Below are 15,617 nucleotides of genomic sequence, written 5' to 3'. Positions count from 1 at the left end.
AATGAATAAGGAATTCTGACTTCTAAAATAAGGAGTTGACCTCTTTTATATCTTGCAGCTGAAACAGACACCTGGACAGAACAACCCAATCTTCTTGCCCTCAGATCCTGAGTTGGCTTGGGTTTTAGCCAAGACATGGGTTCGACATGCTGAGTTCCAAATCTTCCAGCTTCTGTCTCACCTGCTGCGGACACATCTTGTGGTTGAGGTCTTTTGTGTGGCCACCTTGAGGCAGCTGCCTGCAGTTCACCCTGTTTATAAGGTACTGTTTGTTTGGAAGGGAAAAGGGGGTACAAAGGGAGGGGTTAGTCATTTCCAGGTGTTGGTTGGCTAAATAAGTGCAGGTAATTTGTGGGGCTGTAAATAATTAAGTCACCAGTTCGTGCTGGGATTGAAAGGAAGGCAGTCTGTGCCCTTGACAGGTCTTTGAGCATTAGGTATGCAGTGATACCAAGGATTTCTATGAGTTTTTATTTTCTGAATCAGCTCCTGGGCTCCTTTCTTCAATAATGTACTTAAGACGGTAATTTCTTATATATAAAGGCCAAGGGGTCTTTTGTGAAATGGAATTAAGGCCTGATTTGTTCATTAATATGTTAAGTGTCATGTGACACCTTAAACAATGCCAATAGTCCATTCTGAAGGAATGGATTTGAGTAAACATGGTGTGTTAGACAAGTGAGGCTGAAGGCATCCTCCTATAACATAAGGATAACATTATTATTAGCCATTCCTGGACATACAGTACTACTAAAGTATTAGGCCTAGCACTAACTTTTGGCATTATTTTACACTAACTTTAGCCTTTTTCTGCCTGAAATGCCAGTCTCCACCTGGCAATTCCAATAAATAGACATCCCACACAACAGGCCAGTACACATTCCAGACAGGATATCCTTAGCTAGCCGGGATATCAGTGAGGGAAATTCTTTAAATTTTAAAAATCCACAGACTGCTAGTTGGCATCAACACTGGCATGCTATGTTGAATCTGCTTAGGTTGTAGGTTATAGTTTCTGCAGGCATCTCAGGTAATCAAGCTGAAAAAGAAATGCTTCCTGGCTGGCTGAGGGATATGTCATCCTCAACATACCCATTGACTTTGTGATAGACATACTGATGTCACAGATGACGCTAGATATTATCACATTTTTTTTTAATAAAGTGCATGTTGAGGATGACACTATTGAGTGGGTGCATCGCAAGTGATATTTATACACATGACACAAGTGACATCATAGGTGTTCTGGACTGCAGGTACTTTATATTGGGCATAGCTGGCACCAGAGGTTAGCATGTTAAGAACTCCTCTAACTGGCCTACTCTTCTTTCTCAACTAGGCAAGCTCTTGACACTGCTCTGCTCCTGACCTCCTGACTCCCACTCCTCATTTAGGCAAGCTTGAAGTTGGGAGCAGAGCAGTGAGAAGCAAGAGAAAGCTAGCCTGAGCATTAAAGGAAAGATGGGAAAGGAGTAGCAATTGTAGTTGGCAAATGTTTAGCGTAGGCCTAGATAGACTTTATTATTTTGATGTTATTTATTTTGTTTCTTCTGTTTTACCCTCCCTGAAGTCTTTTAGTTGAGTAAGTATCTTTTCTTCTGTTAATTGGACTAACGCTGGTATTTTAAGGTTTGAAGTAAGTTCCAGAATGACCTTTATTTACCATTATAAATACACATAGTATTCCATAAAAGATTTCTTCATATGTGTACAACATCATGCTTTTCTTAGGTAGCGTCCCCTCAGATCTACATCATGAACTCAATTTGTTTCGTGAATATGAAACTGTTCTAGGAAACAAAATAAATGGGTCTGAACCTTCTTTGAATCTGCTCCAATCTCCCTTCTTCTATCCCTGGCACAAATTCATTCAACTATCTCAGTACTGACATTTCTAATTTGGGGAGAACTATAGTTATCTTCAATTATCGCTGTGCATTTAAAAATGAAGTATTACAGTGCCTCTCTATTTTTCCATATTCATTTGCCTATTATTAAAATGAATATTATTCACCTTATAAACTGTTAGCTCAATGCTCCGTTTCTGTCCTCCTACCAAATATTGGTCCAGTCATATCTCTCCTTTCCCAATTTTTTTGAAATAGAATACTAGTAGGTCACTTTAATTTGAGATAGGGTTGATGGGGAAGTGTCACTTTCAGACCTAGAATTTCATCATTGGGCCTTTTATCTTAGGTCTATATGGATCTGGATTAATGTTCCTGCTAATCTTCCTTCTAAGCTTTCTATTGAACACAGGCTTTCTTCACCTGTTCCCTACACAAGACTCAAATCTATTGTTTGCAACACCAGTACTTATATCCTTTACAGTTTGAAGACATGACGCTAGAGAGAGAATCATTTACGTTTCACCCCATTGGCATAATTTCATCTTTCATAATGAAGTTTTGCGAGTTGGTGGTGCTGCTTTGGTCTCTTTTAGTTATTAACACTGGATGATATCTTTGATGGTTTACAACTCCAGACACCCTAGACACTAAGGTCTAGATTCTCCATCCTTACCTCTTCTTTTTCATTTAACTTCAACTGAGATCAGTTCTTGGGACATGTAGAATGTTGCTTTCCTCCTTCTTTCCTCTTGATCAGCTTTTTGTCTTTTCTCATTCCTTTTGGTAATATAAAAAACAATTGCCACTCTTTTTGCTGCATTGTCCAAAGCCTCCTACAAGCCCTTCCGTATGTGTTCAGTGTGGTAAAGTGATCTCCCATCTTCCATCAATTTATCCAGGAAAAAATAATCACCCAGTCCTCCAGGAACCTCAGCCATCCGCATAATCAGTTTCATTTTGTTCATCACATATATCTTACCTCCTTGTAAATGTTTTCATAATGGGTTTGTCCACTGATCCCCTTTGTTATTTGTGCTTCCCAAATCTTTTCTCTATATGTTTTGGGACTTTCCCTCCATCTTTCCAAAATGTTTATTTTATTTTTGTCTCAAACACTCTCAGTGATCCTTTCTGTCAAAATTTCTCTTTGTCCCCACATTTTCTTTTTGCTAAATGTTTCCAGTCTCTCTCTTAATCCAATACAAACAAGGTTGTATTTCCTGAGCATCATGGAATCTGTCACTTGACTTTCGCAGGAGAGACTTACAGTAATTGTTTTTCTATTGATTCTTGGAAAACTTCTTTCTTATTATCTAATTCTTCTTGAGTTCCGAGCAATGAGGATAAATAAAGCATTTAGTCCTAATATTAGAAAATGGCCCTTGGTAACCAATCTTGTGGATGAATTGTTGTCTAATGGTTGGTAAAGAGATCACCCTGCTTGTTTCTTTTCTTTTGTCTGTTTGTGGTCTGCTGCCTTCTCTATTTTGTCAGAACTGGTTTCACTCATTCATTTTCTCTGTTTTGTAAATTTAATGTTCTTTACAGAGTAGGTATGCTTTTGCCTTTTATTTCTATACATCTCTGTTTCTTGGTGTAGTTCATTTGTTCTGTTCATTCTTCAGTCATTAAAATGTGTTTGTAAATAAGGACTTTATCTATTTTAATTGGGGGACTGCTTCTCACAATACATTGGCCAGAACACACTTCTAAACCTAAAGTGAAAATGCTCTTGATGTAAATCATCTTCGTTGTACTACCTTCTATTGTTCTGTTTACCTCAACTTGTTCCTCTGGTTGATGCTTCCTCACTTTCTTTTCTTTGTGTCTTTTCAGCTCCTGGCCCCCCACCTACGGTATACTCTGGAAATCAACACACGTGGCCGCACACAGTTAATTTCTGAAGACGGCATCTTCAAGAAGGTTCGTTTGATGCTAATGCCTTCTTTTTGCCACACAAGTGTCCAAAGGTCACTCTTAATGTGCTGCCATCCATTATACAGGTGGTGTCCACTGGAGGAACTGGTTTGCTCCTAGTAACTCAAAGGGAATATCAGAAGCTGACTTTCAAGTCTCTCTCACCTACTTTTGACTTCAAAGCGCGAGGTGTGACCCGGCTCAAAAATTACTTCTACAGGGAGGACTGCACGATGCTGTGGAACACCATTCATAGGTTAGTGGTGTACCAAACAGTTGCATAACACTTGTGCACCTTGGCTATCCCTTGATCCCATGCTCCCAGATCAGGGCATTTACATCCTGTTTTGTGTGCATTATTTTGCAGTTTTGTGTCTGGAATTGTGACTCTCTACTATTCTTCAGACAAAGAGGTTATAGAAGATCAAGAACTGCAGAGCTGGATTAATGAGGTGGTTAATGAGGGATTTGTGGATACTCCAAATTTTGGTAAGAGACATTGATGGTTCTGAAATGAGGCAAAGAATAAGTAGTTAACTGTCATTGTTTTCAGTTAGAAAAATGGATGCCCTCATTGTATTCAGTGAGCAGGAAATTACATTACATTTAGATGGTGGAAAAATGCTGTATCATACAAATATGGCAACTATTCAGAGAATAGCAGTACAACGGCCAGGTAGATTTCAGCCAAGATGATATCAGGACAGCAATGTCTATGTATTCAGCAAGTGTGGACAAGTTGTTCAGGTTCAAAGCGGTTATTAGAATTAATGCAGCATTATGCAGACGTAGCAGTTATTATAAGAGACGCACTTCATTGCGGCAAAAAAGTAAACATGGTGATCATTGGACAATATGCAGGTGTACAACTTCATAGTAATAGTGAGAATATTGTCACATGTATGGAGTACAGTGAAATTATTATTTGCCTGACCAACATGCAACACTTCATCTGTCTCTTCTATCAAGTGTGTTGAATGTAGTAGTAGTAGTAAAGTGTACAGAGTAGTTTAAACAAACATGGTGGGAGAAGTTAAAGCTATGTGAAAGATGTGAAACTGAACATGAATCTTAAGGAGCTGCAATAAAAAACTCACTGAGAATAACTTGAAAATTATTTGAATTGGACTGGGCATAAGTACTGGACTAAAGCAATCCAGGGGAGCCAGAAGGGAATGTGGACAAAGCTATCACCCTGAACCAATTCTTTCAATGATCAGTTCCACTACATCATCCCAACTACACCAGTTATTACTATTACTTCAACTGATCCATCTGTGACTATCAGTACTGGCTGTCCATACCTATTAACCAAGTGAAGAGACAACTGACGATGTTTCGTACAGGAAGAGCTGCTGCAGGGCTCAAGTTCTTAAGTCCTGCGCTCACCAACTTTGTGGCATCCCCTGTTATGTGATCAGTTTCTCACCAATAATGGGGTTCATTCCCATTCATTTTTTGATCTGCTGCTTATTTTTCAGGCAATTATTTTTTGGAGTGATCTTTTGCTTGGGTGGCACAGTGGGTATCGCTGCTGCCTTGCAGTTTGGAGACCAAGGTTCGCTTCCCAGGTCCTCTCTGCGTGGAGTTTGCATGTTCTCCCCGTGTCTGCATGGGTTTCTTTCGGGTGCTCCGGTTTCCTCCCACACTCCAAAGACATGCAGGTTAGGTGTATTGGAGATCCTAAATTGTGCTTAGTGTGTGTGTGTGTGCACCCTACAGTGGGATAGCGCCCTGCCTGGGGTTTGTTTCCTGCCTTGCGTCCTGTGTTGGCTGGGATTGGCTCCAGCAGACCCCTGTGACTGTAGTTAGGATATAGCGGATTGGATAATGGATGGATGGATCTTTTGCTCATCTTTGTATTTTCTGTGTATTACTATTGTTTATTTTTCCTCACAACAATTTTTTCACATGCTATTATTGTACATTACTATGGTTAATCTTTGGTTTTGTGCTCAAAGAAACTACTTAATACTCTTCTGGAAATTTTGAAGAATTTGCCAGTAACATCTTACCTTTACCATAATCCTGTTGTGTATGGCAGAAGCCATATTGTTTGTTTTCAAATGTCACTGAGATGCATCATGTCATTGTGCCATTCTACCGAAAATAGCTGAGTGCATCATTGTTTTCCGATCATTGGATAAATTCTAAAAAGAAAAAGTACAAAGAATGCTACTATTCTGTCCTTTTCCTTTTTATTTGATGTCCATATGTTTCTTTCTTTGATGGTTGGTTTTGGTTTACTGTAGCCTTCAAAAAGAACATGTACAGTATTTGCCTCCTTAATTTTTCAGTTGCCCTTTTTGACCATTAAAAAAATAAAGAACAATTACAAGATACTCATTGTGCATTATGAGTAGCAGTCCAGCGAGTTAATAGCAGATATGAGTTCACGTCAAATGAACACCACCCCTGACAGTGAATAGCACAATTGAGAGCAAGGAAAAACCTTCTGTCCTTCTGCTATAATCCCTATCACTAACTCGTTGTGTGATCTGCTTCTGAGTGAATCAACTGTATAATACCTCTTGGATAAAAGCGTCAACTAAATAAATAGATTCAAGGTCATTGTGGCAGTGCTAAGAAGTGATCTATCACCACAGAATTTCCTTGGTAACATGTTGAATGTGATCTCCAGTCAAGCACCAACATTAGGATGGTTGCTCAACAATAACTGCATGCCAGAAACACTGAGGGTGAAAGTCCTCTTATCGTTCTTTTGCCCATCATTTTCTCTTATACTTTTTTCCTCAGGGCTATCTAGTGACCTGAAGGATAGAAAAGAGCTCATTACTCTTTTGACAACGGTCATTTTCACATGCTCTGTCCAACATGCTGCAACCAACAATGGGCAGGTAATTGCTGAACAGACATTGTTTTCAAAACAACTGTATCAGGCTGGGTGACTGATAGTATGGTTATCCTTTTCTTGTAGTTTGATTGGTGCTCTTGGGTTCCAAACACACCCTGCACTATGTGTCTTCCCCCGCCTTCCTGCAAGGACTCGGTTACAATGGAGATGATTATGGACACACTCCCGGATATGCACCAGTCATGTGTAGAGATGGCCATCACGTGGCACCTGAGTCGTACCCAGCCTAATGCAGTAAGTTGACCGTTGCAGAATGTTATTTGCATTGCCTCTACTTTCTTTCTGCTTCATTAAGTTTTTTTAAATTTTGGGTGGTTGTTACCCATACCTGGTACAGGCATGGAAGGTTCTTGACCAATCTGACAATATACAAATGCTTCTATTATTTGCTTCTCACGCAGATCCCACTTGGCCAGTACCCTGAAGAATACTTCACTGAAGCATCTGCCAAGGCTGAGATCAAAAAGTTTCAGGAAGAACTCAAAGAGATTGAAGAATTTATCGTAGAGAGGCATGGCAATAGTGAGCTGAAATATCTGTACTTGCGTCCAAGCCAGATTGACAATAGTATCGCAATATAGTGAGAAGAGTGTGGAAGGAGCTCAGAAAAGTGTGCCAGAGACAAATAGGAAGCTTCTGCAAATTGAAGTTTGCCTAGCTTCTTATCACATGCTGGCGGGTATTAGTGAATGGTGATATTGCAAGGCTGAAAACTGAGAGTGTATCTACAACTTACCTGGTAACCCAAGTAGATGTGGACCAAATCCAGCATTGGGATTATTCAAAATCAAGATGAGAAACAAAAATGAGGTCATAATATAACTGTGAATGTCTAGTCCAAGGACCAAGAAACGTGGAAAGGGAAATGTCAAAATCTTAACTTTTTCTAAAATAAAGCCATTTTCTATGTGTTTTTCTGAAAGTCAGTCTCAGTCTGTTTCCTCATTCTTCAACAAATACCTGTTAAATCATAGACAAAGGCTTCATGCTTTATACCACTTGGACTTCAAAACATGTACAACCTGCCAAACCCTGAAATGTTGGAAGATTTTATAACCTGTACTTTTTAGCTCATTAGAAAAGGATTACCTACTTTCATCTTTTTCAAGAATGCATTCACTCCAACTGCTCAGAGTAACCTATGGAACATGATTCCAGAGAGTGTTCAGTGTTATTTCTTATGTTAGTAAGTTCTTCACTACAGGCCATCCATTTTCTAACCCACATACTTGATTAGGTTCATTAGCATGTATTATCATCAGAGAACCAAGCTGCACCATTCCATGTGCAAGCATACTCCAAAACTTTTGCTCTTTGCATCATTAGAAATGATTTCATTCGTGCTCTGTGTTGTATGCACTTCATTTCATACTCACATCCTGTATAGTTCGAAAGATTCCATGCTGTTCTTTAAAACCTGGAATTCATTAGATTGGGAAGGAAACCACAAAATGTTAACCTTAATGTCCATCAATGAGTTATCAGTTGGTGTGAACAAGCCACCCGACATTCCTCAGTCACAGTGAATGTCTTGAAAGGCACCCTGATTTACAGACATTTTCTTAAATAATGCCGCAGCTGTGGGACCTCTCCCCTGAGAAAGCCTCAGAGCTGTCACTGAGACATGGGCTTATGAGTATGTTTGTCTAGCTTCCTTCTGTTTTTTTTTTTTTGATGTCTCTGTTTAGTAATATTATAATCACTTTTTGTTTTTCTGGTATATGGACTTTAGCTATTGTTTTTGGATTATTTTGATTTGTGGATTGTAGACTTGTTTTTGTTAACTCTCAGCTTGCCTTTGAGGCAAGCTATTTCTGCTCCTATTGCTCTTGTCTTACTCTTTGTGATCTCTATAATAAACTCTTTACATATTAGGAGCATTGTTTTTTTGTCAATGGGGCCAGGGGATTTATAGTTCCCCATTTCCTTTAACATACATCACAGTTTGCTTCTCAAGTTTGGAGCCAGGTTGATTTTGTGTCTAAGCCTCACTGAATCCTTGAAATCTAGTTTTTCTAATGAAGCCTTTTTGACTTTCCATGATACTTTGTGAGAGACAGAGAGAGGGAGAGAATAGTGACAACTACAATATATAGTATAAAAAAGGAGAAAAAAACAACTGGAGAATATTACTCCTACTGCTTATGATTACTCCAAAGTAATCTTTTCATTTCTGGTGATTTCTCACATAGGCAGGAATGAGAAGCTTGGGTCAAGGAGAGGACACAGCAAGATCTTCAGAAAGAAAGAAAAGATGGGTGTTTAGCTGTAGTAGTAGTACTGGTATTGTCAACAGTGAAATTTTTGCTTCCATGATCAACAAGAATGCCTTAACTCTTTCAGGGCTGATGTCGATTTTTGTCAAAATTCAGGGGTAGAGGACGGTAATCAGCTGTAAACTGCAACAAAACTAGTCCTTACATTTTAGTTTGGCTCCTTTGCTAGAGGAGAGTTACATAGCTTTGCTGATTTAACCTCGAACACCTACGTGTGCGAGAGTAGCGAAGAGTAAACAACCTCTAAAATGGCACCGACATCTGGCGAGAGACCAAAGTGATTGTGCAAAGCAAAATGCTCCATGGACGTTTTATTGAATACAACTCTGACTTGTCGAACTCCAACCTGGAGATGGATACCAAAAACGACAGTGAAGTACCAGCATCGTCTGATCGGTCCACAGCTGATTGTGGTGCTGAACACATTCGTGTAGCTGATGCGCCTACAGCAGCATTCCCCTTAGAGTACCACTACTTATGATGACAAGAGGTACAAACCATATTACATCACACTGTGACTGCCACTGCCACCCTCCTACTGTGCGAAGACAACCAGACAGCCAGCCCACCGTGCATTCCTGCTGACCTCGAGGTGTCCCTGCACAGCGACTGCTGCCAGAGACGCCAAACATGCGCCAACAGCAGCCACAGCATGTAGCAACAGATGTTTTATGTTGATTTATGTGTGAAGCCATTGCTTTGTGTGCTTTTCAGAAAACTGAGTTTTTTGGAAAGAATATTCAGCCCTCAAAGAGTTAAAATACAGAACTCCATTTAAGTTTATAAGAGAGCTTGCCTGATGTACTCCTTACCCTGTTTCACTACAACTTGTTCAGTTAAACTCTTTTGTCTGAAATCCGTTAGCAAAAAGCTTCAGGAAAGGTTCACAGTACAATCAATATATAATAAGTACTACATAATTGATATTAGTGAACGCAATTGTGGTACTATGAGATGGAGCAGCCACAATAACTGGTAGGTAGATGATCAGCACCTGTATAGGTAACCCTGGACAGAGACAATAGTCTTTTCACTTTATACTTGTGTGATTAGTCAAGTTAAGTGATGTTTTAAGGGATTCATGTTAGTGGTTTTTAAGAGCACATCTTGGCAGTTTGACTACTGACAAGCAGCTTGAACATGAGTGTGCAATTGCTTGAGTCTATTAAATGATCTCAGTGAACAGAAGAGAATGGTGGAGAGTCACTGGGTGGAAGGAGGAATTGAAGTTGGGGCAAATTTAGGGTGTTGTGGCAACAGAGTTGTTGGAGCCAAAGGATGGGGAGTTGTGAAGTTCTTTATCGGGGTGAGCACAGAGATTACTGAGGTCTTCACGGAAGGGTACTACAGGTATTGGAGGAGGTGGCACAACATGAACATCTGAACTTTGTGAAAGGTTTCTACAGTTACCAAAAGAGGTGGCAGAATGTGAAGAGTTAAGCTTTCACAATGGATATTTGTCCACAGTTGTGAGTGTAGAAAAGAGAAACCTCACAAATTAATTTTATTGGGAAATAAAATATCAAGTGATTCTCTGAATTGCGCACAGGTCATCTTCGTGTCAATCATGACCAGACTGGAGGTCAGTCCTGCTGAAAAGCATACCCACTACTTGTTAAAGAGTTTCTTTCTTGCCTCTCTCCTAGACCATTTTTATGAATTCTTTAAGACTTCATCAGTGAATATTACCTTGAAATTGAAGCTCCTGACTTACTTATTCAACATCACAATTTGTGCAGTTAGCTAAATTAATACAGAGATTGCCAAACCTACAGTATGGTGATTTTGCTTTTATTTTCTTTCCTAGACTTTGGCACATATGACTGCATTGAGCGCATGGAATATTAAATGCTTTAAAATGGTTTTGTAAACTTCTGTATCTGTGCTTCTTTATATTAGATTTTACATAGAATGCTTATTTGTCTGCATTTTAAAACTATCTTTGGAATGTCTCTACAATACTGTGGACCTTACAAAGAAGGGGGCTCACTGATTAGAATCTGATTAACTAATTCACAAACAGCGTGATATGTTGGGTTAATATATTGAATCTGAGCAAATTTATGCTGGTAGCCAAAAAGGAGAGGAAATACTTTTTTAAGCCAATCATCTCCACTTTTTATTTTATGTAAATTGATGAAAGATTTTTGTATTTTTATTTAATCTGACATGATGCTCAATGCTTGTATAGGTAGCAGAGAAAAAAAAAATTGATTCGATATACTTTATTTATTATTGAAGGGCAATTGTCTTTTCACATGACCTTTGGAGGTCAGAGTGCAGGGTCAGTCATTTTAAAGCGCCCCTGGAGCAATTCTCTGGTTAAGATCCTTGCTCAAAGGCCCAACAAAGTAGGGTCCCTTCTGGCAGTAACAGGATATGAACCAGCAACCTTCTAGATACCAGTGCAGATCCTTAGCCTCAGATCAAAGAAGAACTTTAGTATTTTATAGATTAGTTATTTTTTTCACAACCATGGTATACATTAATTTGCCATGGCAGATTGTGTTTGTAGGTGATTTTTTTTATCAATTATCAAAATTAATCCTGCAGTTTAAAATGGAGTCTATGGGGAGCCCATGCAAAAAAATGAATAAGTCTTAAAGCATACAAAATACTTCATCTTTGAAGCTGTGAAGTCTTTGATACCAGAAAAGATGTTTTTTTTTTCATTTATTGAGGCATGCTAATGTCAACAAAGGTAAATTGGAAATAATTTATTTTATCACTTATTCTTGTCAGTTTAGTTTTTCTCTCATGTGTGTGCAAACATGCAAAGTCAGTTAATCACTTCAGCAGTGTGACCAGTAAATAAAAACCTTTCACCACTGTTTTAAGACTTAGACACAAAATGTTTGTATATTTTTATCAAAACTTTACTGACTTTGAAAAGAATACTTTAAAAAACGTAGGCCTAGTTTACAGTAAAAAATGTTCAGACTCAAAAATAAAATATGAAGGATTTTTTTTGAAACTTTACGCAATATAATTGTTGAATCTGAGAAAAGTAAAATGATACAAATTAAGCTATATGGATCAGAAAACAGACAAAGAAAAAATATAAAAACTTAGAACACAGCACCAACTGCTGTATAGTATAGTAAAGTCAAATTACATGTATGTATATATGCATATATAAATCTAAAATTAGTATAAAGTGCAAAATATGAAATGTCTTAAGGTGCATCCTGCCTCTCATCTCTATTAGGCCACATCATTGTGTCTACATCACACCTGATTGTCTTCCCCTTTGAGACAGAGAGTGTAAAATCTTTTTTGCATGACGCACCCAGCCTCAATAAGCCTCAGGTGTGAAGTCCACACAGTCAACATTCATTGCTTCCAGTACTGAAATCTGATTAATGATCATACACCTTCCACCTCCAAGCACAGGGTTGAGGAATGGTGAATATGGTGGCACGAACACCATTATCATTTTTGGTGGGTTTGAAACCATCCCCTCACACGGTTGGAGTGGTGAAAACTTACATTGTTCCAAATTACCACATGAAGTGGCATGTTGGCTTTCACAATCACCCTTTATTTTCTGGAATGAGGGCATTGTAGAGCCAATCTAAGAAGTGAAGACACTGGTCTGTGCCGGAGGGCCCAATGGCTGCAGAATGCGGAATTTCCTAACCCATGTTCAACAATAGCAGCACACATTGTGATGTTGCCTCCACGCTGGCCTGGTACATCCACTGTGGCCTATTATGTTCCTGCTATGTCTCCTTACTTTATTTAGGTCAAATCCTGCCTTATACACAAACACAAAATAGTGTGGTGTCTCATTGGCTGCCAACTCAAGTTTTCTCTGTAAAATCCAAAGAGAATGTTCACATTAGAAACATTTGACGGTGTAGCTTAGAAAAAAAGAGAAAAATCAAGACAGCTCACTGGATCTCTTTCAGCCTAATGGCATTGTTTCTCTCACCATGTCCACAATTGCCATCTGCTGCTTGTGTGTCAAAAGTGACCCTCTTCCACCAGAATGAGGCATTGGTACTATTCTGACAATACAAAGGTCATCAATTTATCAATTGTTGTACAGAGTTCACAGATTCTAATATTTACAGTAAACTGAAGAAATGTGATGTTGCATATGATACAGAAATATAGTAAATAAGGGATCAGATACCTGTAGACTATGGCACCTGAGGCTGCACCCATCGACTAGCTTCAGGCCTTGGTTGATAATGTGGTCCACAGGTATTGCCCTTATTTTATTAGACACCCTATGGAAGTTAACCTCTCCTCTCCCTCTAGCCCTGCCCCTGACACTTACTAGTTCTTTTTGTGTTCCTCTCCCCTTTGCCATACCATGCATTTGCACACCACATCCTCTCACAAAGCCTGGTTCTTGTACCTGCATGACACCTTCCTCCTCCTCCATTTTCAGCACTATGTTCTGGGTGAAACATGAGTATCATATACGTTTGTCTGTAATTACTGCACTGCAATGACATGCACCTGTGTTACAAGATTGAGATGTGTGCATCTACAGTATTTGTTTCAACTAAACCCCTTCCGAGAACATGTTTCTATTTGCTTTCAATTGAAGGCCAATTTACAACTAACATATACAGTGTATTATTGGCCTTGCTCTTTCATACATATCTGAAAAAAAATGTTTTAAGCGATTTGATGAAAAACACTAATGTAGTGCTGGACAGTATTAAGGTGAGTAAGAGATCTGTACTTCTGACTGACAAAGGTGAAAACTGTTTTGATGAGTTGTCAGATTCAGATGAGAAATGCATCAACACACTAACAAAATGTTTTTAGTGGTCAAGTATGTGTAGAAACAATAGCAGTGTGTACAAACACAATAGGAAATGCTAATGTGGGTGGGAAAATATGTAACTGATCTGAGGACTGCATTAAGAGTAAGGAGAATGATTTGCCTGGACTTTAAGAACTCCATCAAAGGAATCAAGAAAAAGTGTAAGAGTAATGTAAATCAGCATGGTAATCCTGCAGAGGACAGTACAGTACACATTACGAATAAATGATATATAGAAGACGCCTTAGCAGTGGGGCAGTTGCAGCCAATACTTGCTTACAGCAGCAAACAGCATTGCCTAAATCAACAGCTGTGATAGATGATGCTAGTACTGTTGACCAAACACCGTTACCAGCACTAAGAAGTTGTACTCGAACTGTGAGAGCACCTGAAAGACCACATTTGTAAAAAAAATGTTAAAAAGTGTAAAAACTTATTGAAAATGTGTACAAGCAGGAAGTCCTCGGATATGTAAATTATGAAATAAGCTTGTTGCTTGAATGGAAATGGGATCGGTGATAATATAAATAAGCATGTAAATCCTGTAGAGGGCAGTAGAGCACGCATTACGAATAAACTGTATACTTGTACAGAGAAACCTTAGCAGTGAGGCAGTTGCCGCCAGTACTTACTTTGAGCAGTGGTTTAGAATTGTAGTAAAATTCACTAAAAGAACCCACAGTTTGTTCTTATTTAAGTAAACAAACCGCACAAGGACCACATTCCTGTATTGTTATCCGATCAGTGTCAGTGCTGTGGGTAACATATTCACATAAATAAGGAAACAAAATAGTACAAAACCAGACACATGTCTGAAGCTGTTGAAAAAGTTGCTTTTCAGTATTGGCAGTGGAAATTAACTTAACAATAAATGAATAGTGTATGGGCAAGCAGCACTAATGTATAGTGGCATGAGTCGTGTTGCTGCTTCACAGATCCATTTACTGGGCTCAGAGCAGGTGACTTGTTGTTTGTGTGGATATTGCACATTCTCCCTGAGTTAACATAGAATTTCTTTTCACTTCCAAAGGAGGCCCTTCAGAAATTTGACTTGCTATCTGAATTTCCAGAAGAAGAGGAGAGGGAATATGTCTTTAGACATATTTTTTTCACATATGGAAGACATACATCTGTTTTTTCATAATGTGAGAGGAAAAAGGAAAATGACTGTGTTTTGTGAGAAAATGTAACAAACATACATATCCCTCATTGTTCAGTTACAACCTACAATTCTTGTTCTATATTTTATATAGACAGACACTGTATGTCCAAAATACACACGTTTATTTATCAAGTCCCCTGCACACAACACAGTGCTCCAAACAGTACTCAGTCCTTCTCTCCCCTTCTCTCCTCTACTGCTTCCTTCCAAAAGCTTTGTCTTCCTCCTCCCGACTATGGCTCTGGAATGGAGTGAGACAGCAGCACTTCCGGGTGTGGCAGAAATGCTGCATGTTCAGACTCTGGAGCCTACTGCGTGATCCGTCATCACTGCTGCGTCCACTGTCGGAATCCCTGCTACTTGAATTCGTTCCATTACATCCCGGTTCCCTTCGCTAGGGTTTCCAATATTATATCCGGTACCGGTATCACTCACCTGTACCCAGGCATCGGACTGGCTAGAGAATCCCACGTCGCGCCGCCTCAACCTGTGTACGGCTCTCAGGGGCGCGTCCACAGTTTCCTCCAGCATCTTGATTACGCCCTTCAAGTCGTGTATAATCTGTAAAAGAGTCTGTACAGGGCGAAAGACTTTCTCCAACTCCTGTACAGCCAGCAACAAGTCACTTAAGCCAGCCGGCGGTGGATTCATGCTTTTCTCACACTCACCTGCCAGCTGCGAGCCACAGAGCTGCTGCACTGTTTGCGCAGACTCAGTTGGGTCTTCCTCAGGCTTGGGATTGACGTTCATTAGC

General features: G+C 39.3%; 1 protein-coding gene across 1 annotated transcript in view; it reads left to right on the top strand.

Annotated features, from left to right (window-relative positions):
- Nucleotides 1–8,307, top strand: part of LOC120525271 (polyunsaturated fatty acid 5-lipoxygenase-like) — a 32,538-nt gene extending 24,231 nt beyond the window's left edge. Inside the window, exons 9-15 of the mRNA XM_039747414.1 lie at nucleotides 59–262; nucleotides 3,687–3,773; nucleotides 3,854–4,023; nucleotides 4,135–4,256; nucleotides 6,525–6,625; nucleotides 6,706–6,876; nucleotides 7,044–8,307. Of these exons, the coding sequence (XP_039603348.1) occupies nucleotides 59–262; nucleotides 3,687–3,773; nucleotides 3,854–4,023; nucleotides 4,135–4,256; nucleotides 6,525–6,625; nucleotides 6,706–6,876; nucleotides 7,044–7,223 (1,035 nt within the window). The 3' untranslated portion in view covers nucleotides 7,224–8,307. The remainder of the gene's footprint in view (nucleotides 1–58; nucleotides 263–3,686; nucleotides 3,774–3,853; nucleotides 4,024–4,134; nucleotides 4,257–6,524; nucleotides 6,626–6,705; nucleotides 6,877–7,043) is intronic.
- The last annotated feature ends 7,310 nt before the right edge of the window (nucleotides 8,308–15,617 follow it).

Source organism: Polypterus senegalus, chromosome 3 (assembly GCF_016835505.1).
Source record: "Polypterus senegalus isolate Bchr_013 chromosome 3, ASM1683550v1, whole genome shotgun sequence".
NCBI classification, from domain to species: domain Eukaryota; kingdom Metazoa; phylum Chordata; class Cladistia; order Polypteriformes; family Polypteridae; genus Polypterus; species Polypterus senegalus.
Note: the sequence above shows the minus strand (reverse complement) of the source record. Positions and strands in the feature narration are given on the sequence as shown.